The 24,832-nt window shown below is 44.9% G+C and overlaps 1 protein-coding gene across 3 annotated transcripts in view; it reads left to right on the forward strand.

Moving 5' to 3' along the window:
• The window catches only part of GATA3 (GATA binding protein 3), a 28,792-nt gene extending 12,070 nt beyond the window's left edge, over positions 1 to 16,722 (forward strand). For 2 of the 3 annotated variants that reach the window (XM_023918767.2, XM_023918766.2), the window contains exons 3-6: positions 286 to 822; positions 3,748 to 3,893; positions 9,302 to 9,427; positions 15,245 to 16,722. In XM_023918767.2, coding sequence (XP_023774535.1) covers positions 286 to 822; positions 3,748 to 3,893; positions 9,302 to 9,427; positions 15,245 to 15,529 — 1,094 coding nt within the window. In that variant the 3' untranslated portion in view covers positions 15,530 to 16,722. The remainder of the gene's footprint in view (positions 1 to 285; positions 823 to 3,747; positions 3,894 to 9,301; positions 9,428 to 15,244) is intronic. The other variant, XM_023918768.2, reaches the window with a different exon arrangement.
• Positions 16,723 to 24,832: the final 8,110 nt, after the last annotated feature.

Here is a 24,832-nt window from a genome sequence, read left to right on the forward strand (position 1 = left end):
AATCCCGTGTCAGAGGGTTGGTACCCTGCTTGGAGGGTCCCGACCCCAAAACCCGTTCCTCAACAGGACCAGAGCTGCCACCCCGTGCTCTTGTAGCTTTTAAAAATGATTTTTTTAAAGAGGTTTCTCATCAGATGTAATTTTCCTTGCTCTCCCCGCATGCTGAGCTCTTTGGGAAGGGCAAGGGGTGGTGCTGGGGGTCGCACGTCCCGGGACCCCCACGGGGGACTTTGCCAAGGTGGGAGAGGGATGTGACCCAGGTGTCTCCGTGTTTTCTCCGAGCAGGGAGCCAGGTGTGCCGCCCCCCGCTGCTGCACGGCTCGCTGCCCTGGCTGGACGGCAGCAAGGCGCTGAGCAGCCATCACAGCGCTTCCCCCTGGAACCTCAGCCCGTTCTCCAAGACCTCCATCCATCACAGCTCACCGGGACCCCTCTCCGTCTACCCACCCGCCTCCTCTTCCACTTTATCCGCCGGCCACTCCAGCCCGCACCTTTTCACCTTCCCGCCGACCCCTCCTAAAGATGTGTCCCCGGATCCGTCCATCTCCACCCCCGGCTCCACCGGCTCCACCCGGCAGGACGAGAAGGAATGCATCAAATACCAGGTGTCCCTGGCCGATACCATGAAGCTGGAGTCCTCTCACTCTCGGAGCAGCATGGCCTCTTTAGGAGGAGCCACCTCCTCCGCTCATCACCCCATCACTACCTACCCTCCGTATGTCCCAGAATATGGCTCTGGACTTTTTCCCCCCAGTAGCCTCTTAGGAGGATCGCCAACCGGGTTTGGGTGTAAATCGCGACCGAAAGCACGGTCAAGCACAGGTAGGGCTTTTGGCTTCTTCATCCCCGTTGTTCGGGAGAGGAAGCTGTTGGGGGGAAAAGTGGAGGGCAAAGGGATGGGGCTGACCCCTCGCTCCCCCCGCACGCACAGACAGACATGTGCTCAGGCATCCGTGTGATGAGCAACAGGGGCTGAAGCCCTCGTGGGGGACACACACGACACTTCACCTTCCCCACAGTTCGCTCTGCTAGGTTTATAACCAAATTCCCCCTCGTACAACCCTGGCTGGGGATAGAGCCAGGCCCAGGAACCCAAACCACCCACCCGGCGCCGCGGGGCTCCAGTCCCGGGGGCGACCCGGCCCCTCCAGCGCCCACGGTGCGCTCAGCTGCGGAGCCCGGGGAGGAAGCGAAACCGAGGGAACCGCAGCATTAGTGATCTCTCTGTATTTTAATAATGGTGCTAAATCCCGGCCAACTTCCCCCGCCCGCCCTCCGCCTCGCTCTTCCCAGGGCCTCTTCCCATGCGGCGCCCGGGGATGCGAGGAGGGTTTTCCCCGGGGCAGTGCGGAGAGTTCGCCTACGCAGCCCCCAGCCCCAGCCAGCTCCGTGCCAGGAGCTTTGGATCACCCACAATGAAAGTCCCCCAGCGTGTCCCCCTGGCCGCCTTTCCCGGGGGAGCCGGAGGGTCCCAGCTCTGCGCGCACCCGGAATGGGCTGCGCGGGGCTGCGCGGCTCCGGCTCCCGGCGGCTGAACACACCGGCCTTGGACGTTTGTGAGCACGGAGGGTGGGAGTGAGCCGAGGAGAGCGTATTTGTGTGCAAAGGAAAGGACGATTAGTCAAAACTCTTTTCCCCCCTTTTATTTTTTTTTTTTCTCTCTATTTTTTTTTTTTTTTTTTTCCGAGGAGGCTGCTGCGGGGTTGCCTGGCATGAATGAGATCAGTTTTCAGGGTTTTTCCAGGGTGACATTTACTCTGTCTGTCTGAGCAGGGACTGTCTCTATTTAGCTGATATGTTTGAGCTAATCCAATTATTTTCAGACTGCTGCACGCGACAGTTGCATTGTTTATCCAGCGCCAGGAACTTTAATAGAGTCCGGATGCGGTTAGAGTGACAAAAAAACCCAGACCTGTATGTTTTGTACATGAAAGCAGGAGAGAGAGAGAGAGAGAGAGAGAGATGGGGTGAAACAAAAGAGAGGGACAGAGACTCAAACAGCCCGGGAGCGGCTGCCCCGTTTAACCGGAGGGAAACAAAACGACCCGGGTATTAACGGGACCGGCTCCCCGCCTGGCCCCAGTGAGGACCGGCTGCTATGTCCGGGCTAGGGACCGGTTTATTGTAGCCCCGGGCGGTGCTGAGCATCCCCCGGCCACCCCGGCGCCCTCCGAGCCGCAGCTCCCGCCGGGGCACCCACCGGCTGCGCGGCATTTTCAAACCGTCTCGGCCCCCCTCCACCCTCCCCTCTTGTTTTCCTTTTGCCACTTTCTGTTACTTTACCTTCTAGAAAGACTTCTGCGGTTCGTGATAAACCAACCCCAGCAGCAACACCTATTTTTTTTTTTTTTTCTTTCTCTCTCTCTCTTTTTTCCCCCCCCTTTAAAAGTTGATCATAGCAAGCTAGGAGTTCTCAGACCAAGAAGGTTAGAGCTGGAGAAAAAGGAGGAAGGGGGTGATTTTTCAGGATAAGAGAGGGAGAAACAGCTGCAAATGTATTTTTTTGTTGTAGTTGTTGGGGGGGTGTGAGAGAAGAGGGGTTCAGTGCAGAGGCTCTGGAAAAACGGTTGCCGTTTGTGGTTAGGACACGGATGCTTCTTGCTCGAAGGCAGCACGGGCTGGGGCAGCGGGGAGCCGGCTCTGTGCTGAGCTGGCTCTGCTCTGCCCTGCTGAGGTCTGCCACTGCTCTCAGGTGGGTCACCAGTGACGTTAGGTGCAAAAAAACTTCCCCCAGTAAATCAAAGACTCAACATAGAAGCCCTCAACCCTCCGAAAGTAGCAGAGAGGCAAGGTCTGTGCCCTCCTGGTTCTCTCCTCCAAGCTGGGGACTGGTGGGCTGGGGGAGGTCTCCCCCTGCAATTGCCAGGGAGAGGATAAAGAGGTGCCCAAAAAGAAGGAGAAGAAGGAGGGAAAGAACTTATGAGGCAGGCTTGGGGCTGTTTGCTATCCCAGATAGCCAGGATGGATCATCAGGCTGCAGGTGTGGTGGGGAAACCAGACGGGTTTCTGAAAGTTTTGGGTGGTGGAAGCTTAATTACAAATTAATCAATGGAGTTGTTATGTATTGTCTGGTGCTGGGGAGATATTTTGGGGGTTATCTGTGATTATTTTGGGAGTCCTTGATGTGGTTTGACCTGAGGCCAGAGGAAGAGTCCCCCAGGCTCATGAACGCCCCTGGGAGCTGAAGAGTGCTCAAGGAGTGGCACTGGGGTCCTCATAAACATCAGAAAGGGGGTCATAGACTGAAGTTCTGTATCCATTATTTTGAGTGTAGAGGGCTGGAGGCTTCTTGCAAAGCCTGCCGAGGTTTCTCTGGTGCCTATGGAAACATGGGGTCTCCAGAGTTGTAGAAGCCCTTAATTCAAAGGTGAGGGAAAGTTGTCAGCCCCCCCACTGCCCCAAAGGAGGGACCTGTGGGAGGAGTGAGAGCTTCTCTGAGGAACCCCTTGAGCCACCATGGCATTTGGGTTGTCATTGTCACAATCCTTCTTCCCTTCTGCTGGGACACAGGCCTGATGCTGCCTGTGGAGCGGTACTGGGGAGGGGGAACAGGATCAGAACCCACCAGACTGTGCCAGAGACATCGTTCAGTCATGGATTTGGACCCTTGCTTGAAAACCTTGGGTTTGGGGGGGGGACTGGCTGGGTCTCTGGGGAGGTTGTGGGTTTTTTTGGGAAGGGGGGGCTTTCCCCAGCCCCTTTTATCTCTGCTTTCCCTAAGTGAACCATGTGCTCTCTTGTTTCCAGAAGGCAGGGAGTGTGTAAATTGTGGGGCTACCTCAACCCCTCTGTGGAGAAGAGACGGCACTGGGCACTATTTGTGTAACGCCTGTGGGCTCTACCACAAAATGAACGGGCAGAACCGGCCCCTGATCAAGCCCAAGAGAAGACTGGTGAGTCTCCTTCTGTTTTATTCTTTCTTCTTCTGCAACTTTTGCTTCCTATCTGCAACTTGGGATGGACAGGGAGCCTCAGCCAGCTCCCACTGATCCCACTGTGTCAGTGGGCTGGAAGGGAGGGATACTTGGAGGGATGGTCCCAGCTGCTGTGGGCCTCAGTTGTCTGGTCCTCTTGCAAACTGAAAAACAGGTTTAAAAATCAAGATCCAGGGCTTCTTGCAAACCAGAACTGAATTTTCAACTCCATATGATGCTTCTGGATGGTGACCTGAGGACAGTGACACGTTCCAGGGCCTAAGGGCAGGATAATAACTTCCTAGTGACCAAAGAAGATTATCAGGAACACAGGATTTCTCCTGGGCTTTCCAAACTTCTGCCCTCCCCTTATTAATGTATCTCTGTCCCCCTTGGCTGGTGGTGTCATGGAGCAGGGACCCAAACTGGATGCTGGGTGTCACTGGGGCGTCAGACAGACCTTGGTCCTGCAGAGAGCTGGAACCATCAGCTCCTGGTGCCGCTGGTACCTGGTGTGGTCATTTCTGTCTGTGCCATTTGGGTCTCAAGTTGTGTCACAAGGACACAAGGCAGAGAAGGGTGAGTGTGCAAAGCCAAGCATGTGCCCAGGCTGCAGAAGTTGGAGGAAGATGAAATGTGTGGGTAAATGTTTGAGATAATAGTTACAAGACTGGTGACGGTTCTAGGCACAGGCAATACATTACAGCATCCCCAGCGATCTGTTCATGCATTTCCCTGGAAGCCACAAAAAGCTCTGGAAGCTGTGGGCATGGCTAATAAATGTGTTGAAGTGTATTTGGCAAATAATCAGACAGACCACAAGGGGAAAAAAATATATCAACTGGGGGAAAAAAATTATGGTCCCTGCTTGGGAAGTTATTGAATGTTTCGGATTGAGGCACGTTTGGTTTTGTCAGGATTAAAGATGTGGAAGGGCTCCTGGGGGCTGCTCAAAATATGGAGGAAAAGTGGCTCTCACCTCTCTGTGGAATTTCTGAGCTGATGGATGGATCTGGCAAGTTTTGTGAGGCTTGTGCCCAGCATGGCCAGACCCCGCAGGCAGGACAGGGCTGGTTCACTCCTGCTCCCCTTGAAGGTGCTCACAGCTGTGTCCGACAGCTCTTAGGTCGGATCAGCTTCCTCACCTGTGAGACACCCATAAAATGGTATCAGCTTTGTTCCCTTTGGCTCCTGGAAGCATTTGCAGGGTGTATTCCCAGGAAGGGCTACGCTGTGAGGGGCATCAGCAATAACTCTGACTGGCCATGTGAATTTTGGAGAAGATGTGGGTTTACTCCTTTACCCTGCCAAACTTCCTGTGTGTGAAACCTCTTCATGCCCTCCTATACGAGCTTTTTCCGTATAGGAAAATATTTGTCTCTCTCATCTTTCATAGCCTTGTTAGAAAAAAGGAAAAGCTTTCTAGGGAGGGAAATACAAGCTGGAATTTTGATTTTTTTGCACAGCTCTCTTGTTCTCTTCTCCTCCTCCCCCCTGGCCCTTCTGTCTTAAACACACAGCCCTCGTTTTCTTTATTTTTTTTTCCTCGTTCTCTCTTTATGTGTAAAGTTAACTTCCTAGGAAAAAGCTGCCGGATATCTGAGCCCTGGAGATAACTCCTAAACAACAGCTCCGTTTCCCCAGTCCAAACACACAGGAGCTTGAGCGTATCCAAACAAGCAGAGGGGGAGGCAGAATAGGAAAGCGGCTGGAAAGAGGGGGAGAGCTTTCAAAAAAGTGTCTGATGGAACCACGAAAGAATGTCCCGAGTCACCCTGAGCCCGGCACATGTAAAATGAACTATATAAATAAATACATAGTAAAAGGTCATTCTTGGGGGAAAAAAAAAAAAAAAAAAGAGGAAGAAAGAAAAGAAGTAAAGAGAGACCTTGTCTTGCATTATCGCTCTAATCTTTGGGCATTTTAGTTAAAGTTACAAAAAGTTCCCCTTCTTTAAATGCGGCCTTTGCTAAATGTGAAATTTGATTTTTCTACTTCCCCCCTCCACCCCCCATCTCCAGCACTGCCTGGGAAAAAGAAAGAGAAACATCCTTAATGATGTTTGCACCTATATTTATTTCCCTTGCTAACCTCTGAAAAAAGTTAGTCAGAAGGTACCGGAGCTGGGCCTGCATTTGCGTTTTTTGTCCTGGATGTGGACGTGCGTGTGGCTGTGGCTTGACTGGATCTCTCCTGTTGCGAAGGCAGGCAAGGCTGTGGATGGAGGCTCAGGGTGGGGATCCAGCTCCTTCCCTCTGCCACAAGTTTCCTGCCTGAGCTTGGGCTGGTTTCATAAGCTCTGATCACAGCTGCACTGAAAATAATGATAGGATTTGATGGGTGGGAGAGAGGAGACAAAGAAATTTTTAGATGCTGAGAAGCCAGCCTAAGCCTTGTTAAATTCAGTGGTTGTCTTCGTGAGGGTGTCCTTTAAGTGACAGGGATGAAGATTTGCTGTCTGAGGGGGCTCAGACAGCTCTGCTTCATCTCAAGGGGGAAGGTGGAAGACCTGGAGATGTTGGCAGGGGGATCACAAACAGGCAGGTAGTACCACACTGTCGCTGCCTAAAAAGTCTTCAGCCCTCCTGGGGTCATTCTTCTCCCTGTCACAGTCAGTGGCAGCTCCATCACTGCTAAAATAAAACCTTCCTTTAGTTTTTCTCCCATTTCCTGCCCGCAAAGGTTGCAGAGCTCTCGGTTTCCATGTCAAGCCAATCTCGTTGGAAGAATTATAGCCAGTTTCTCAGCAGGCCCATGCACATGCAGTCTTATTTTAGGAAAATGATGCTTGGAGCTTTGTGGGTAAATGCAGACACTGAAAATGGCCCTTAATTAAACATCTTTATTAGTACTTGGTTCCTCTAACCTCCTGAATTTCACCTTCTCATCACAGATAAAGGGCTTGTGAAGTTGTGCCTTTGCTCATTGGCAGCTGTGCCATGGGCTTTGGTCCTACAGATGATATGGGGCAGCTAATTAGTCATCCCATTACTGACATGGCCTGGCCCGAGCCGGTGATTAGCGTCAGTGGATGCCATTGCTGGGAGCTTTACAATAGCGTTATTATTCATTGTTTCCTGCCCACTGCCGGTGTCTCTGGTGGAAGTTGGTACAGCCTAAAAGGTACAGCCTGGGACCAAAAGAACTTAAAACACTCAGCTAATGATGTTGAATTTTTGTAAGTAAAACACAGTAGTTGGAAATGGTTTTAGAGAAGACAGTAGATGTTGGGATTTATTTGCTTATTTAATGTCAGGGTTTGTTTGAAGGCAGCGCAGTGGTGACCAGGCGTGTCTTTTGAATGCGCTTGCAGTAAGAGAAATTACGGCGAGCGCTGTGTAGAAACCCCAAATATCTTCAAAGGGGATGTTTCCCCTATGTGGGCTGAGTCAAATATCACTGGTTTTTAGAAATTTCCTTAGGCTTGATTTTTGGGTCTGATAAGGGCAAAGCTGCCACCAAGAGACTCAATCCAGCCTCGTTCCCCTCCGAGCCATGCGTGCCGAGTGTCAGGATTTCGGGGGCAGAGACCTGCAGACTCTTCTCTGGTGCTTTAGTGAGAACCTGGCTTTGCAAGCTGCTGTCTCTATGCTGCATTTGGAGCACATTCATTGTTTTATTATCCTGGTGGTTTTGAAGGGAGCCCAGTTTGTGTTCATGGCATGGTCGGGAGGTGTGTGTGCATCAGTTCGGAGCTCTGCTCTTCATGGTGGGATGCTTCATCTTCTCTGCTGGCCCTGGGATTTTTCCTAGTCCCATATGCTGTCCCCAGCTCCTGCTTGTCACCAGCACAGAGAAGTCAGCTAAAGGCATCCTTGGGACTGGCTTGGTTTATGGTCAAGGCAAAATGGAACTGTCCCTATGGGCAGCCTGAGAGAGACACTTGATGTCGGATCAGCCACTCTGTGATGCTTCCTAGCACCATTCACATGGGCACTGTCTTATTTATTTTTTTAGATAGTCCTTTTTGTCTAATTAAAAGAAAAAAAATCCTCCTCTATCTAAAGCAAAACCAACCCGTCCTCTCTCCACCTACGCCACATTCAATTATGATTAAAATTGCAACATGACCTAACAGGAGTTGGTATTAATGCTAAGGCTGTGCCAGTGTCCATGTTTGCATTTTGGGTTTGTTGTACGGTATCCAAAGATGCGGTATTTTCTTTTTCTTTTTTTTTTTTTTTTCAAATGTTGGATGTGCTACAGTGTGCGGCTGTGTGGGGTGAGGGGTAAATTTGAAACAGTAAGAGCACAAAAGAGAGCATTAAAGGCTCAGTTCTGCAAGGTGCCAAGCATTGCTATGATCTGGCAAATCGCTTAAGCACATGTTTTAACTTTAAGCACATGAGCAGTCCCATTGAAAGCAACGCATCGGGATGAAATCAGAGCTCTGGGACCGTGTCATATTGATGAAGAAGAGATAGGATGAGGATCTAAAGGTCTTTTTTTTTTTTTTTAGGAGCTGTAGGCATTTGCACACACACAAACACGCATACACGCTCACACAGCAGTTTGAAAACTCCTGTTCCTCCTTCAGTGGCAGAAGGACGATTTGTGTGCTGAAGTTATAGTTTTTAAATGATATGTACGAATTTATGCATGTGAAAGAGGAGCAACTTTACTAAATTTGACTTTGCTAAGTCATTATCACAGCTAACAAAAAAGCTTCCATATACACTTTGACACGTAGATTTTTTTCTTGTTCCTACCCCTTTATGAAATGGTAAATTCTTCTTTCAGGCTTGTTACCAATCCTTAAATAAACATGAAGGTTTGGGCTGAGAAAAGGGTGTAATTAAAAAGTTGGGATTCTTGCTCTTTGCCACAGTGTTATTTCCGATCTGGATCCTGTCTTCTTTGAAGATGAGCTGAATTTACGGGACCGGGCTGTGCTTGCGGTCGGGCCTGGAGAGCAGCTGCCCACCCGGGTCTCACCCAGCGCTCGCCAGAGCCAGAGTGACTCACGCCCTTGACTCCAGCAATTGTCAGCTCAGGCCCTGACTGCAGAATTAGACCCCTGGGGGGTCTGGGAGAATTAAGATGGAAAGACATGTTGGCATTTAAATAACATTTTCCCCTCTGGAATGGGCTGTGCCAGCGCTGCTAATTTTGATGAGTTCTATCAGAGGTTTAGCACTTACTTTTAGGATGCCCTTTGGCACCTGATTCAGTTCACATATAATTTGGGATTAAAGCACCTTGGGGATTTTTTTTCACAATTGTTATTTGTTCTCACAAGTCAGTTTCTGGAGGCCTCTGCTGATGTGCGTCAGTCTTGCAGGGTTGATGTTTTCTTTCTCAGAAATTTTGCTGATTGCATTTTTTTTTTTTTTAAACACCGGTGTTTTTCTCTTCCTCTCCTTCTCTTCTTTCCCTCCTTCCCACAGTCTGCAGCCAGGAGGGCGGGCACGTCCTGTGCAAACTGTCAGACCACCACTACCACCCTGTGGAGGAGAAATGCCAACGGCGATCCCGTCTGTAATGCCTGTGGGCTCTACTACAAGCTGCACAATGTAAGTGTGACTGTAGTACTCAATAATGGAGCCTCAGCTTCAGTGCTCAATGATCCAAACTCTTCCTTAACTTGAGGGCTTCCAGTCTCGGGTGGTGCCAAGGCCTCTGTTATCCCTTTGAGGACCTTGGGGTTTGAGCGATGAGTTGTCAGCCTTTCAAACGTAGCCTATCCATCTTGGGGAGGTATAAAACCAGACTGTCCATGGGTAATGTTAGAGCTTTTCCATGCCTGAGCCAAGAAAGGAGGGGTGGGTCAACACAGAGACATTATCTGCTCCTAACTGGGCTCAGAGAGTTGGAAAGGACAACATGCTGTCCTGCAAGCCGATATCTCTACTATGCGTTCTTCCAGCAAATACAAACTCTGGAAAAAAGAAATACATGCCAGAAACTATTTAGATCATTCTTGGGTTTGTGGCCGCCTTTGTCCTGTCCCTAAAGATGATTTATTCATGCCCTGTGTTTGTGCTGGTTGATGCAAACGAGTCCCAAACCAAAAAAGGACTTGATTTAGTTAGCGGGTTGCAGAGTCTACTCAACCTGTGATGTGAATTTTAAAGCATCTGTCATGGAAAGGAAGGAGAATTGAAATGAAATGGCTGGCAGATTTAATCTAATATCTCCATGCAAAGCCAGCTTGCAGGAACCAGGGATATGCGCCCCAGGGAAAGAGCTAAAGGGACCTGAAAAGTCTTCTACTGAATAATACTGCTAATACAGAAGACTTAATGCTAGTCCAGTTCCTCTCATTCCACATGTGGCATTAGAATAATTATTATGTCAAAAGAAGGAAAAGACTTGCAATTTCTCTGCTTTGATTTTTTTTTTTTTTTTCCCACTGGTGGTTGATTTCTTTGTGTTTGGCTTGGAAATCTGGGGCTGTGTTTTGCCCTTGTGCCCACCCATGCAAACACATTAAAGACATATCAGGTTTCATGGGGCATCCAACCCTTGTGGTATCTCAGTCCCTTCCATTTGTTGTTTCAAACTGCTTGGTTTCTTAGGATGAGTAAACAAGTTTGGATTAAGTAGAAAAAACCCCAACAAACAACCAGGCTAATTTTTCACCTGTTTCATGGAAGGCATCTCTCTTGGAAAAAAAGGGAAATATGTTTACCCTTTAGTGGGCAGGTGTCTCAGCATGCTTTGAGTCTCATGTAGCAAGTAAAGCTTGTCATCAAACTCTCAGTGTGATCACAGCAAACAAACGGGTGGGACCCGGAGTGAAAACTCTCAGAATATCATGAGAAAATATTCTGTTTGCTATTTCCTTGGCAAGAAGGGTTCAAGGTCAGCCAGCTTCTCTGAGGAGGGGTTCTGTGCTTGTGCTCTTTTTCCATTTTGGCCTTATAACCACCAGTGGTAGGACTTAAATCGTGTAGTTTGGGAGCTCTAAGGAGCTGCTCCTCCTGCAGCCTTTGAAGAAAATAGGCTCTTCCCAGTTCAGGCCTGTGTTTCAATAGGATGACTTCTACCTTTGAAGGCAATGTAGTTCCTCCCCATGACTGCAAAAGATGGTAGGATGATGAGTTATGATGTGTCTACTTCCATTGTAGACATCTGACTGGAGAAATCTCCTCCTGAAGTGTCCAGAATGGTGTCTGAGTGCTGAGGTTCTCCAGAAATGTGCCTGCAAGAGCACTTCCTTTTCTTTTTTTCACTAACACTGCAAACCTTGTCGGCCTGAATTGACCTCTAGATCCACTGTTTAGGGAAACACCGATCCAGCTGTGAAATCTGTGACATGGGGCAGGCCTTGAGCACATTGGAACCATTTTCATATTCATTAAAAACACCAACAGCTGCTTAAAAGCTCAGCACAGCTACTTACCAAAGTCAAGTAGTATCTTGCCTTATGAGCAACACCATTAATGGATCCTGCTTAAATGAAACCCCCAGAGGACTGAGCTCTTATGTGCAGCAAACTTAGCCAGGCAAGGATACTAAAATCCAGATATGAGTAGGTGATCCACTTTTTATTTGAAATTTTCTTTAAGTATTTAGTAAAGTATTTACTAAAGTACTTAGGTATGACTGTGGTGAGAAGTGAGGTCCTGCTCCCAGTGTCTGTATTATCTCCTGATTTCCATCAGGGGAGGGGTCAGAAATAGAGAGGCTGATTGTAGCATGTTCCTCCCAAGCAGCTGTCAGCATAGATGATGTGTCAGTGCCAGTGGAAGGTCTTTGGATGCTTGGAAGTTGACTTAACCCTGTTTCAAGCTAGGCTGTAGCAAATTCCTGTCTGCTGTTTTATCCACCCTCCCTCCCCATTTTTTCTTTTCTTAGGGTTTATGAAATTTTCTGTGACCTTAACACCATTAGGATATTTTAATGGATTGATCTGGAGTTGAAACTTACCCAGATTTTGTGTCCACACCGGGAATGATTGCAGTGAAAAGGCTAATTTTTTTTCCATGGTGTTAATTTTTTCATGGAGCTATATCAGTTTGTTTTACTATTGATTCCCACAGCTTAAGCAAACCCATTTGTCAGTAGGATATAAGCAATAATCATAATAGTCTTGGGGTGTGTTTAGTGAAGCTGTTGGCATTCCTCCCACTGACTTCAACAAGAGCCTGCTCCATTAACACCAGTATTAACAATGACTAATATTTCACATTGATACGGTGCCTTTCATCCCGTGGCATCCCAGAGCGCTTTCTAAGATACAGCCAGCCTGGAAGATTAACCCAACATTGTAATGACTATGTCTGAAGGATAAATCCACTTCAGTGACAGGACCTTATTGAGGCCAATGGCAAAATCCCATTGTCTTCAGTCAGAGCAAGATCCTTAATGGTTAAGACTACCTCCTGGATTTGATCTGTTGAATATGAGGTTCTCATCCTTGTTATTTTAGTCCTTAGAAGTGGGATGAGCCTTTGCACACCTCAGGGATAGATGGGAGTGTACCTTGCTGGAGGTGCACAGCAGGCTATCCTAGGCCCATAGAAGTGAGTGACTTGCCATTATTTTTGGTAAAACTCATCAGAAAAGGCCCCTTTCACGTTACCCTAAAAGCAGCCCTATGTGTCCTGAGAGCAGAGCACTCAGTATTTTGCATACGATAAAACAAAGAGCATAATTCCTGCCCATAATTAATTGGCTCCATCTGAAATTAATGAATTTCATATACATGAGTTGGGCTGGTTTAATTTTAATTTAGCATGTGTTTGTCATTTTTATCAGAATGAATTTTCACGGAGAAGGTCTTCCCTCCGGGTCTTTCATTTCTCTACCCCAGAAACAGAGATGGGTCCTTGGCTTTGATGTTTTGGGGACCACTTTAACCCTGCTCTGACTGGTCTTTGAAGTCACTGGAAAAAATTTCCAGCTTGCTGCTTTGACTGTGCTGGTTCCTGACATTTATCTAAATCCTTATCTGTTTGGCTCTTGGGTTAGTTACCTGCTTGGAGTGTGAGACCAAGCACTGGGATGATGTGGCAGCCAACAGCTCTGATCCCAGCTGTGGGGCTGGCCTTGGCTTTGTCACCATCCTGACACAGAGCTGGTGTTCACATCCTTGTGTTTCACATCAAATCATAGCCTGGGCCATCCTGATCTTAGAGATTGAGTGCAACATGAGAGATGTTGCTTTGGGGAAGTGTTCACTGTCCTGTGGGACATGACACCAAGCAAGGGTCAGGACCCTATGCTTGTTCAAAGACCCAGCACAGCCCCAGTCCCACCACCAGCCTTATGTCACTTTGACACAACCAGCTCCCAGGCTTGAAACTCTGCTGCTTCAACTGGAAATTGGTTCTGGCTGCCCCTGAGCCTTTGTGTCATGATACAGATCCTCATTTGAAGCTGGTGGGGCTGGGGCTGTGTGTGCCTCCCCAAATCTGAGCTGGATTCATCAGGGATTGATACTTCCTGGCCTCGTCTAATGTTGCTGCCTGGTGGGGCTCACGTGGGACTTCTTCCCATCTTTGAACATGGACAGAACATCCCTATTACAAACATGAAACAGGCCAGGCAAAGCTTTCCAATCCCAATCATTTATCTGGAGCAAAGGGCCATCCTGGTGTGTACATCCTCATTCCCTCAGTGAGGACAGAAAGCCAGGGAAGAAGGTTATGTTGTGTTTGTAACCCACAACATTTTAAATTTTGCTCATTGCTGCTGTGGGGCTGTTGTTGGGCTGCCCATGGGCAGATTCTTCCTTCCTGCCTTTAGCTGGTAGCAAGCAGGGCTACTCTCTCTCTGGCTCTCTTTATCCAAAGAGGAAGTAGCCTTTTATTCACCCATTTTTAGGTGAGGTGAAGGCTCTTGTCACTGCTGGTAAAAGGAGTCTGGAGTCACAAATTCAAACTGGGATGACAGACTCTGGGATGACAAAAAGAGAGATGAGCCTGGTTCTCCCTCTCCCCATAATTCCATCTTTGCATGTAGCAGGGAATTATTTTATCCTGGCCTCCCTGAGAAGTCCAGGACTGATTGTCATACTGTGAAAAGGAAAGGGCTGAGGAGCAACAAGTGAAACTTTGCTGTAATCTGGAAGAAGGGAATGCTTTGCTCCTCGTGCTGATTTAAGGTCTTATGGACAAAGTGCTGCTCAGCACCCTTGCAGGGGCATCTTTTCATTGTCCTTCACATTAGATCCTGGTGGGAAGTGGATACGTTTTTCTCCCTTTTGTAGAATGTCCATCAGCACCATCACATGCTCACATTTATTACAAAAAATGATTCAGCCTGGGGTGATTTGCTGCCTTCTGCTATAGGTGAAATCCTGCAGAGGAGCCAGAGCAAGACCCATTTACATTCTGAAGCCCAGATTTTTAAGGTTGTTTAGGGACATTGGAGGCATAAATCCCTTCCCAAGTGTGGTTTGTGAGAGTTTCATGTCACCTGTACTGGTGCATGTTGTGATGCTGGCTCTCTATACAGTATAGAATCACAAAATCATGGAATATTCTGAGTTGGAAGAGACCCTCTAAAATCATCAAAATCCAGCCCTGGCCCTGCACAGGACAACCTGAAATAATAAGAATAATAAGAGTTTCTTACAGGATGTCCAACAGATCTTTTGCTACCATCTCCTAACCCTCACGGATGCATGGATGATCCTTTCTGCTGTATAGTCTCAGGAGGAGAATTTAATGTTTATTTTGCCTGTAGATATGTTTGTATGTGTGTAGAAAATGCTTTGCTAGTCAGCACAGATACCTGTCTCAGCCCCCACTAGAAAAACCCGGAAGCCTTTAACCTTATTTCTTCCTGAACCTGGAAGAAATAAAAATCAGATTGGTTAAAGAAAACCAGAAAGGATGATTAGAGCAAAATCTCTGGAAAGAAGGAAAATAAGAAAAATACCTGACCCTTTTGTGAGGAGTTACCCAACTTCCTAATGGAGCTGTGAAAGCTTGAGACCCCTTATAGCACTGAAATCCCAGCAGTTCTTGCTGCTAATGGTTTTAGATCAGACAGGAAGCCTCAGGGTGAGACAGTGTCTGTGGGGAATATTTCCAGGAGGTAATGATTGGTTTCATACCTAAACACGGTGCAATTACCTAATGTGCAGATAGTTGAAATTTTTCAGCTGCTGTGAATTATTTGGGTATGTTTTGCTCCTGTGTGGCTCTGCCAGCAATTTTCTGTCATCTTGTCTTCAGAAATTTCAACAGAGCTTGGGATTTCCTGGAGGGATCTGATTTTGGGATGGAAATGGAGAGGTTGGGTAGCCACGGCACATGGTGTGTACAGGGGAGGAGAGGGGCTGTGACCAGCTGGTCCTGCTGGGCTGGGGTCCATGGATCCCATGGCGGTTGGGGAGAAGGGATGGAAGCACAAAAAAATAATTGATTTTTGTTTAGATTAACAGACCCCTGACTATGAAGAAAGAAGGAATTCAGACCAGAAACCGAAAGATGTCTAGCAAATCCAAAAAGTGCAAAAAGGTCCATGACAACCTTGAAGACTTCCCCAAGAGCAGCTCCTTTAACCCCGCCGCCCTCTCCAGACACATGTCCTCCATCAGCCACATTTCACCTTTCAGTCACTCCAGCCACATGCTGACCACACCGACACCGATGCATCCTCCATCCAGCCTCTCCTTCGGACCTCACCACCCTTCCAGTATGGTCACTGCCATGGGTTAGCAAGAGACTCCCCTGCTGAATGCTTACAGTCTCAAAATGAGATTTACTTTATATACTACTTGCATTTTTGCAGGCGTGTGGTTATGGGTCTGACGTCCCGAATCAAATGGGAGGGGGAAAAAAAAAAAGAATTAAAAAAATTAAAAAAAAAAAAATTATTTGAAGGCATAAGAGAGAGAGAGAAAAAAAATTAAAAATGCAGAAAAAAACTACAAAAAGCACAAAAAAGGAAAAAAAAAAGAAAAAAAGAGAAAAAAGTAAAAAAAAAAGTTTTAAAAAAGTGATGTTTGCCACTTTTTAAAGGAACTCACTATGGCGTCTATGTATTCTTACCCACTGAATCTGGATACCATTTGTGAATAAGCCATTCAGAACTTGCATTCCCTATTGGACAGGATCTCTAGTGCTGTGAAAAAACAAAATAAAATAAAATAAAAAATGCTGAACATTGCATATAACTTATATTGTAAGAAATACTGTACATTTGAGGAAGACTTTATTGCATCTGAGGATCTGTAATGAAAAAGGCATGAAGGACTCAGAGAGAATTTTTTTTAAAGGAAAAGGAAAAAAAAGAAGACGGGAGGACAATTTAAAAACCAGAAAAACAAACAATGCAGACCAAGAGGAAACGCGGTCTTATGAACAAATGGACCAACTGCCAGTCATGTCTTCTCCTTTTATTTTATTTTTATTTTGGTTTCTTTTTTGTTGGTTTTTATTTTGGTTTCTTTTTTTCGTTTCCGGGGAGGGGGAGGGGGCTGGCTAGAACGGTTTTGATGATGCATTAACTAACTAACTAACTAACTAAATAACTAAATAAATAAAATCTGTAGGGAGATCATTCATTTTGGGCCGTGGGCCTTTTACATAGGAAGTACCAATGGTGTCAGGCAATCAGTGTTAACATGCGGACATTGCCAACAAGGGGGTTTCAGATAGCCATTCTCCAGGTCTATACGCATTGTGAACAAGTTCCTGTAATTGTTGTTTGTATGTATAATTCAACGCACCAAAATAAGAAAGATGTAGATTTATTTCATCCTATTATACAGACTGAATGGTTGTACAAATTTATTTACTGCTAGTGATAAGACCTGCTTTTTTTTTTTTTTTGTTTGTTTTGTTTTCATATTTTTTCCTCCTTTATTTTTTTTTTTTTTTGGAGAATAAACTAGATTAAATTCTGTTGACTTAACAGTGTTTTGTGCTTGGGGGCGGGAAAAAGAATATTTTTCTTTCTTTATTAATTTTTCTTAGCGTTTGTTTGGATGGTATTTATTACATAGTTACCACGGGTACGGGAATGTGTGTCTCTGCGCTCATGCTGACAGCCAAAGCAATGTTTGCAGTGGCTTGATAAAAAAAAAGATAAATCACAGAACAAAGGAAAAAAACCCCTCAAAAATAAATGGACTGCATGTTAGTGTAACCCCACTGTCCCGTGTGTGCTCCCTGTCCCTTGAATAGCAGCCCAGCCGCTGCCCCTGCGTGATTTCGGGCTCCCAGGTGGGATGGGTCCCTTTGGGTCTTAAGCAAACATGACCAAACTGGTGCTGAGGACAATTTGGGACTGGGATAAGTGCAAAGGTACAGCAGGGTCCTTATGATCCCCAGCTGCTTTTTAAAAAGGGGAAGGGTTTTGGACAGGAGCTGGAAAAGCATATTCTGCTCTGTCTCATTGGGTACTCAGTGACCAAACAATCAGACAGTTGAGATCTTGATGTGCAATCAGGATGGACCAGATCTGCCCTTGTCTTGGAGGAATGGGCAGAATCCATTGTGATAGGCTGGATTTGATGACAGAGGAAAACTCACAATAATTCAAAGGCCATTTGCCAGTCCCATCCTGCAAGAGCTTTCTTTGAAACAGTGCGATTTTAATATTACTATTGCTAACAGCAGAGTTTGGCTCTTATTGTTTCATTGCTGGTGGTTTAATTCTTAGGAATCCATCCTTTTAGTTTTCACAGTTTGCTCATCCAGCTTCTTTATACTATCATAAGGGTTGGGAATTCACCTTCCAAATGAAGGGTTAAACTTCTTATCAAACCACTCCATTTGCTGGAGATTTAAGTGCAGTGTGATAAGACAGAGGTTACCAAGGCTGTGAGAAAATGCTTGAAAAATCCCAAACAAAAATACAACCCCGAAATGTAAAAAACCTCAACAGACGTGACCTGCAAATTATTTTTATATTTTTAATGCTGAGCGAAATATTTCACCCAGAAATATGTGTACTCTTGCCAGGTGGATGGAAAAATATCATATCTGTCACAGCTGTTTGAACCCACTTTCTCTCTCTTTCCTTCCCTCTGGAGGGAGGGGTAACAGTGGCATGGGCTGCTGCAGGATTGTTCACATGAAGAGAGAGTGTTCCATGTAAGACAAAAAAACACTTCAAATCTTTCAGGATGGTTATACAGAGGTCAAATAGTTGGTTATTTGGGAATGGGGGAGGAGGGGCAGAGGACTGACCTTTATTTGGGCTCTTTCTCCCCTGTTTCAAAATGAATCTAAAGTATTTCTACCATAAAGGAGGATTTGGCAGATGGAAGTGGAACAGGCATTAATCGTTTTGTAATGTTGTATATTCTTTCCTTTCTTCTCTGTTGACAAAAATGTGTAAAAAAAAAAGTGAGAACAAATGGTACATATTTAAAATCTTATGTTAATCACCTTTCTGCTTTCTCAATGAATATTTTAAGCATAAAGACTAAATGTTGAAATAAAACAGAGTGAGGAATTACCGAGATGCAAATGGAGATCTTGTTGGCTCCTAATTAATCATCTGTGAACTATAAAGCTATTTTCAATTAGCCTGACAAATCAAAGGAAATAATCATCTTTACTGATATTAAGCTTGAGAGATTATTATTTTTTAATTCGCAATGCTACAACCTTTCCCTCCTTTTGCTCATCAACAGATTGCAGCTGGACTAAAATATTGATCCCAGGACCTCAGCAATGGCAAAAATTAGAGGAGGATTTGCATGGCAGAATTTTAGAGTCAGCAATTTTTGTGGATTTTTTTTTTTTCCAATTTGCTTTAGATGGAGAGTTTCTCTCCCTAACTCCTTTTTCCTCAAAAGTTGAAATAAGTTATTGAAGTTTCTTTCTGAAGTTGTTTCATAGGTCTTAGGGGCATTGAGTGAAATGAAGCAGGATTGGGGCCAGCCCAGAGAATGAGCATCCTGTAAAGGACACAAATGGAGACACTCTGTCTGCATATACTCTAGGAAATATATACATTTTGTCTAGAGACTTCTTACATCAATTATCTTATATTTCAATGTCAGGAGGAGGATGAACAGAGTCCCTAAGATCACATCCCCCCAGCTACCACATAAGAAGCTAAAGTAGCATTACTGTTCTATCAATCTCCCAATTAATTTTTATTTTTTAGGATTTTATCCTCTTTGAGCAAATATTCCAGAATTTTAATGTCTTGAAGGGTTTTATTTCTGGGTTCTAACTTATGCTTTGTGTTTGCTTAGTTTTGTTTGTTTTATTGGGTGGACTTTTATTACTTCTTTCCTTCCCTTAATGAGTAAAATCTGCTTTACAGAAAAGGCTGAGAACTGTTGTTGGGCAAACACCTTGAGAATGACCACTCTGCCTTTCTTCATTGCTGAGATTTCAGGGAAAAGCTGATGATGGGCAGGTTGGAGCAGGAAAACCCTCTGAGTCATGGCTCCACTTTGGTAATCTATATTGTGCAGAAAACACCATGGAAGTCATTAGTGGGGTCAAATCTTGTGGTGTTTTTGCAGGCAAATTCCTTTAGGGAATTTGAGTGAGTAATAGCTGCTGTGCTGCTGTGTCCATTGCAGCTACATTTTAATCCAAGTAAAACTCCATTGATATCAGTGGAAAGATTCCTAATGGGTAATGCAAAGAGACTTGAATCAAGACATCCTATGTATTATTTTCAACCTTATCACCTTGATTTATCCAGCCTACAGAAGAGGACACTGAGGAGAGGCCTCAGCTTCCTCACCCAAAGGTGAAGTGCAGTGCCAGGAACTGATGTCTCCTCTCTGGTGACCAATGACACGACCTGAGGTCATGGCCTGAAGCTGTCAGGACAGGTTTAAGTTTGATATTAGAAAAAGTTTCTTCACTTAGAGTGTGTTTGGGCACTGGAATTGGCTCCCCAGGGAAGTGGTCACAACACCAACCCTGACAGAGTTCAAGGAGCGTTTGGTCAATGCTCTCAAGGTACATGGTGTGACTGTTGGGGTGTCCCGTGCAGAGCTAGGAGCTGGACTCAGTTGTGGGTCCCCTCCAATACAGGATCTTCAAGGATTCCAGGATCTCAGTTAATACTTTAGCTCTCCTGTTCCCATAGTGGTTCACATGTTCACACAGCTGTTGTGATACTGAAGGGATATTTTTAAGATTACCAGCCTCAGTGCTTTGAGGTTGAAGAAAATAAGAATATTGCAATTAGCACAAACTTAATTTTTATCCTGTGCTTTTGAATCATAAGTTGACTTATGCATTGAAGTTCAGATTAGCAATGTGTTTTTGGAGTGATTTCCTCCAAGGTGGTAATTCCACCTTGAAGTGATGAGGTTTTACCTTGGCTCATGAAGCTTGGTTTCCTTGGACCTCCACCTACTACAGTCATGACAACTCAGGCCTCAGGGCCAGAATAAAACTACACTGAAGTTACCCCCCAAAATATAGTCTTTGAGTCCTCAGCATGGGTTGCTTTCCCCTCCAGCATCACTTGTATTTCTGATGTCCACAGACTCATATAGACCACAAGTTCTCATATTCATTTTTGGTCACTGAGACTCTTGATTCACTCAAGACTGGTTTTAATCTGGGGAAGAATCAGGGTGGGTGATGAAAGGACAAGAGGAAACTTGTTTTGTTTTTTGTAAAGCTTAGGAGGTGTTTGGAATTACAAACCAAAAGAAGTTCTTATTGAAAAACCCCTGTAAACGAAGCCTTTAAAATGTCCTATTTAACCCCTGTTTACCCCTTCTATAGGGGTCCTATATGGCATTGGAACACTCAACCCAGCCTTGCCACATGGAAACAGGTACTAAACGTGTGATCATCATTAAGCTCTGCTCTCTGGGTGCAGAGCTCTCAGTTGTATCTAAAGCCAGAGAGTCTCATGCCTGTATTTGTCCTTCAGAATATCAAATTCTTTAAAAATACAATGTTCATCTCAACCTGAATTGCAAATCCAGTGCTGAATTTCTTCCACTTCCTCCCATCCCTAAATCTGGGGAGATTTATGTTATGAAGATAAATCCATCACTTGTGCAGAGTTTGGATGCAGTTTTGATGAGCACCATGGAAAACCTATCAGCTTTGACATGTCTGCAGGAAAGCAGGAGGGAGGAGTAAGGTAAATACAGGTCCATGGCTCAGGAAGGGCAATGTCCTCCCTGAATGAGGCAAAGGAAAAAAATCAGGTGTGATTGTCATGTGTAGAAGGAGCAATGCAGGAGGAGAGAGTCTATGAAGTCAATTCAGTATATGAACTATTATTACAGATTATTATTGTATTATTAACACGACTATTATTACTATTATTATTACTAACTTATGTTAGGAAACAGTCAATATTTCCTAACATTTTGGTGGCTGATATTTTAATCTTCACACTGCTTCTTTTTAAAATGCAATTTTTGGTTGCGTTCTTCTGTAGAAGTACACATGGAGAGGTATTGGTGGGTGCCATGGAGTCCATGCCTTGTCACAAAGGACATGGAATGTGTGTTGTGCCTGTCATGGTGTCTCTGTTCAGAGACCTGGAGGGTCCCTGTGCCACCTGTCTGTCTGTGCTGGTTCTGTGTGTGCCTGTGTAGATATGTGTAAGCTACAGCTCTACAGAAACCAAGGCACAACACAAATGTACAGCAAATTTATACCTGTTTCACACAACTCCCTGAGGCTATGCAGACTCCTGGGTGGATGTTGGATCACTCTATTGTAGAAGTATATTTCCCTTGTTATAAGTTTAAATTAAGACTTTGACCTGAAGCTCAACTCATTTTTTTCTCTTGAGGTACAAAACACCTGGTTATTTAACCTGTCCTTTTACATTTCCACTCTGGGTTACTGTCAGCTGCAGAGGCACTGAAATAATTAATGAAAACCTGTCTTCTGGGAAGAGAGAAGTGACTGAAATGCTCAGGGAAAGTTTACTTGCAAGCCTCACATGCTGGTGTTCATGCTAACGTGGATAATTAGTGAATCACCTGCATGCGTATTTGGACTTAACCCGGGACAATTTTAATTCCCAATTATTATTGCATTGCAATATTACAGTGCAACTGTTTATTTCACTGTTTGTGTGTTAGAATCACATTAACCTTCTTACTCTTCTTGCTTAACTCTTTTCCTGCTAAATCACAAATCACCCAGTGCATAACTCGGGGTGGCCCCATGGCTGCAGGTAGCACTGCTGTCTGCAGATATGAATTTCTTTATTCCAAGTCAGAATACAATCCTTCTGCTCCAGTTCTGCTTTTCATTACACCCTTCCCTGATATTCACCACTCACAGAGGAGCTGCTTCTTTCAGCTGCAACCATTGTGAAAAATTAAGAACTCAAAAGAAATGGAGAAGTCACAGTATGGACTATTGTGAATGTATAGGGGTGATGATGATTTGTTTTTGGCACTGGTGGTTTGTTCCCCCACATGCCAAGGCTGCCCACCAAGAGGTGAAGTTGCCTCCCTTCCAAAACCTCAAGCCAGTTACAGAAGGTCATCCCTCTTCTCCACGCATGCAGAAATGATGGCTGATGAATTTACTTCCTGCAGCGTCGCACTGGAGCAGATTTATAGATTCTGTGATAAATTTTAAACTATATTTAGGGACTCTGAGGAAACAGTAATGAATGGACACAGGTCCTGAACTGTTATTCTTGATTGCAGCTGCTTCATAATAGACTTTTATAAAAAGTATCAGTATGGGACAGGAAGTGGAGGGGAATATAAAATTATGCTGAGCCCAGAGAAAGGAGGATCCTCAAGTAGAAATTGAACAAGACCCATGGGAAAGCCAAAAATGAGAAAGGAGGGACTGAACATATGATGGATTTCTGAACAGTCACCCAGGGTCTTTCCATTAATAGCAGGCAGGATGTTTTCCTTTATGAAAACCCGATTAAGTTTGTCAGATGCTGATAACCTTTCTATAAGGATTTTCATTCTGTGTACTGGATGCATGGACGTAAAAGGGATATTCTTGCCTATTAATTTCCGTAGGGTGGCTTTTGTATAAAATCCTGGACATCCAAAAAGAGTTATGCTTCCATCTGCTTCTGCCAACCTTATTTGTATTTAGGAGACCTTTTCCAAAGGGGTCATGGGAGAGGAAGGTGAAAGCCTATGGATTTGATGATGCATATTTGTCCCTGTTTTCTGCATAGGTACTTCATGGATGTCACATAGAAATGATTGTTTTTTGTTTTACAGAGTTGTCCTTCTGCATCAAGAGATGTAAGACTGGTGTGCAGGCTCTGGTGGGGACATCTTATCACTTCATTGGAAAATTGACTGGAAGTTTTATCACACAAACCTTGAGCAGAAAATTCTGTATCTCTGCTCTGAGTTGCTGTTTCAGTGTCCTGTCTCTCAGCTCTTACCCTTGGAGTCCTGTCTCTCAACTCTTGCTTTACAGGAGTATGATAGATCAGCACAGAGTGACTAAGCAGCTCAGACATGATTTATGATGTTTGGAGAAATGAGGGAATCCCATGTTTTCACTGAATATTCTTTCCATTCCCTCTGGTCTACTTGATCCAGCTCTCTGACATGATGTCATGTGTCTTCACTGTGCATGTGGAGTGAATAGCTCTCCAAATCAAATCTGTCTTCAAACTTTGATGACAACGCCTTCATGCCAGGCTTGCTAAAATTAGTTGCCAGGTCTCATTCTCTGCTCTCTCTCAGGAACTACAGAATTCTCCCTTCAGGCTATTGGATAACCAAATTTTCTCTCTTCTCCACCATAAACCTCCTGTCCTCCTGTCTTAGGAATGAGCCATTTTTCCTTTGAGGCAGTGGAAGTCTGTAGCCACTGACAATCCAGGGACATGGAAGGGAAAACATCTATCATGCCTATAGAAGTTTATTGATTTTGATAAGTGCTCTGGTCCACATCGATCCATATAACCATATTCCTACTGATGCAGGATAATCAGAAAGATTTCCAGGTGCTTTTAGATAGCTCTGTAATGTAATTTAAACATAATCTTTGACAATTTTTCAGTTTGGTGACTGACTATGGTTTGAGAACATGGGTAGTTTACATTACCTAGATGGGGGATGTGCCTTCTCCACAGTTTATGGCTACAGAGATATTTGTGTTCTCATTACCTGCAGTATGGGATTAGGAGCAGTGTGAGAGACTGACATGTGAATCTACAGGAGCTATAGCACATTGAAACATATCAGGTGGTGGGGTGATCACCCACAAACATGATCAGATTGACTTTTAAAATAATTTATTCTGCATCCCTTTTGCTAAACCAAAGTGAAACCTTTCCTGTGTATAAAAACTCATTTCAAAAGACCCTGCACTCAAGTGTCTGCTGCTTAATTTCTGAGTCTATTCCCTGTCTCATATAATCCATCTTTAAGGCCTCTAATCTTTGCTAAATTTGCTACTTGTGTTCAGCAATGCATCTTGAAGCATTAAGTGCAGAAGGATAGATTCAGTTGATTCAGAAATATGAATCAACTGAAATCCTGATCTTATGGAAGAGGTGGCTTCTGAAAAACCCCCTCTCCTCTCCCTTGAGGTGTTGATGGAAAGCTTCCTGCCTCATTTGTCGGCTTTGGCAGAGCCCTGAGAGAGGGTTGGATTTCCTGGGCTGTCAGCCATTCTTGGTCCTCAAAGGAACAGACAACCTGCTACAGGTGATCAATAGATGCCACTGCCTGCCCTGGTGTGCGAGGCTTTTTAAAAAGAAACTCCCAGGAGGAGATTCAAGCCTGGGATGTAATCTTGACCACACTCAGTTAACATTCAGTGAGAGGCAGTTATGAAGATGGAGTCTTCCTTCCAAATGTTCACAGCACATGTGCCTCAGGCAATGAAAAAACAGATGAAAAAGAGCTGTCCAATCTTTCTCTGTCACTGTCACTGTTTTGTTTTGTTTTTTGTTTTTTTTGTACCAGTATCCTGGTATTTTTTCTTCATACTTTACACCAAGGGAAAGTGGAATTACCCCTGGACCAGAGTCATCATTTGAGCTGGTTCTTTAAAATTTTAGGTAGTCAGGAGAAGTCTATCTCTGACCTCAGCTGTAGCAGTGTAATTGGTTTT

Source organism: Cyanistes caeruleus, chromosome 4 (assembly GCF_971803275.1).
Source record: "Cyanistes caeruleus chromosome 4, bCyaCae1.hap1.1, whole genome shotgun sequence".
NCBI lineage: Eukaryota > Metazoa > Chordata > Aves > Passeriformes > Paridae > Cyanistes > Cyanistes caeruleus.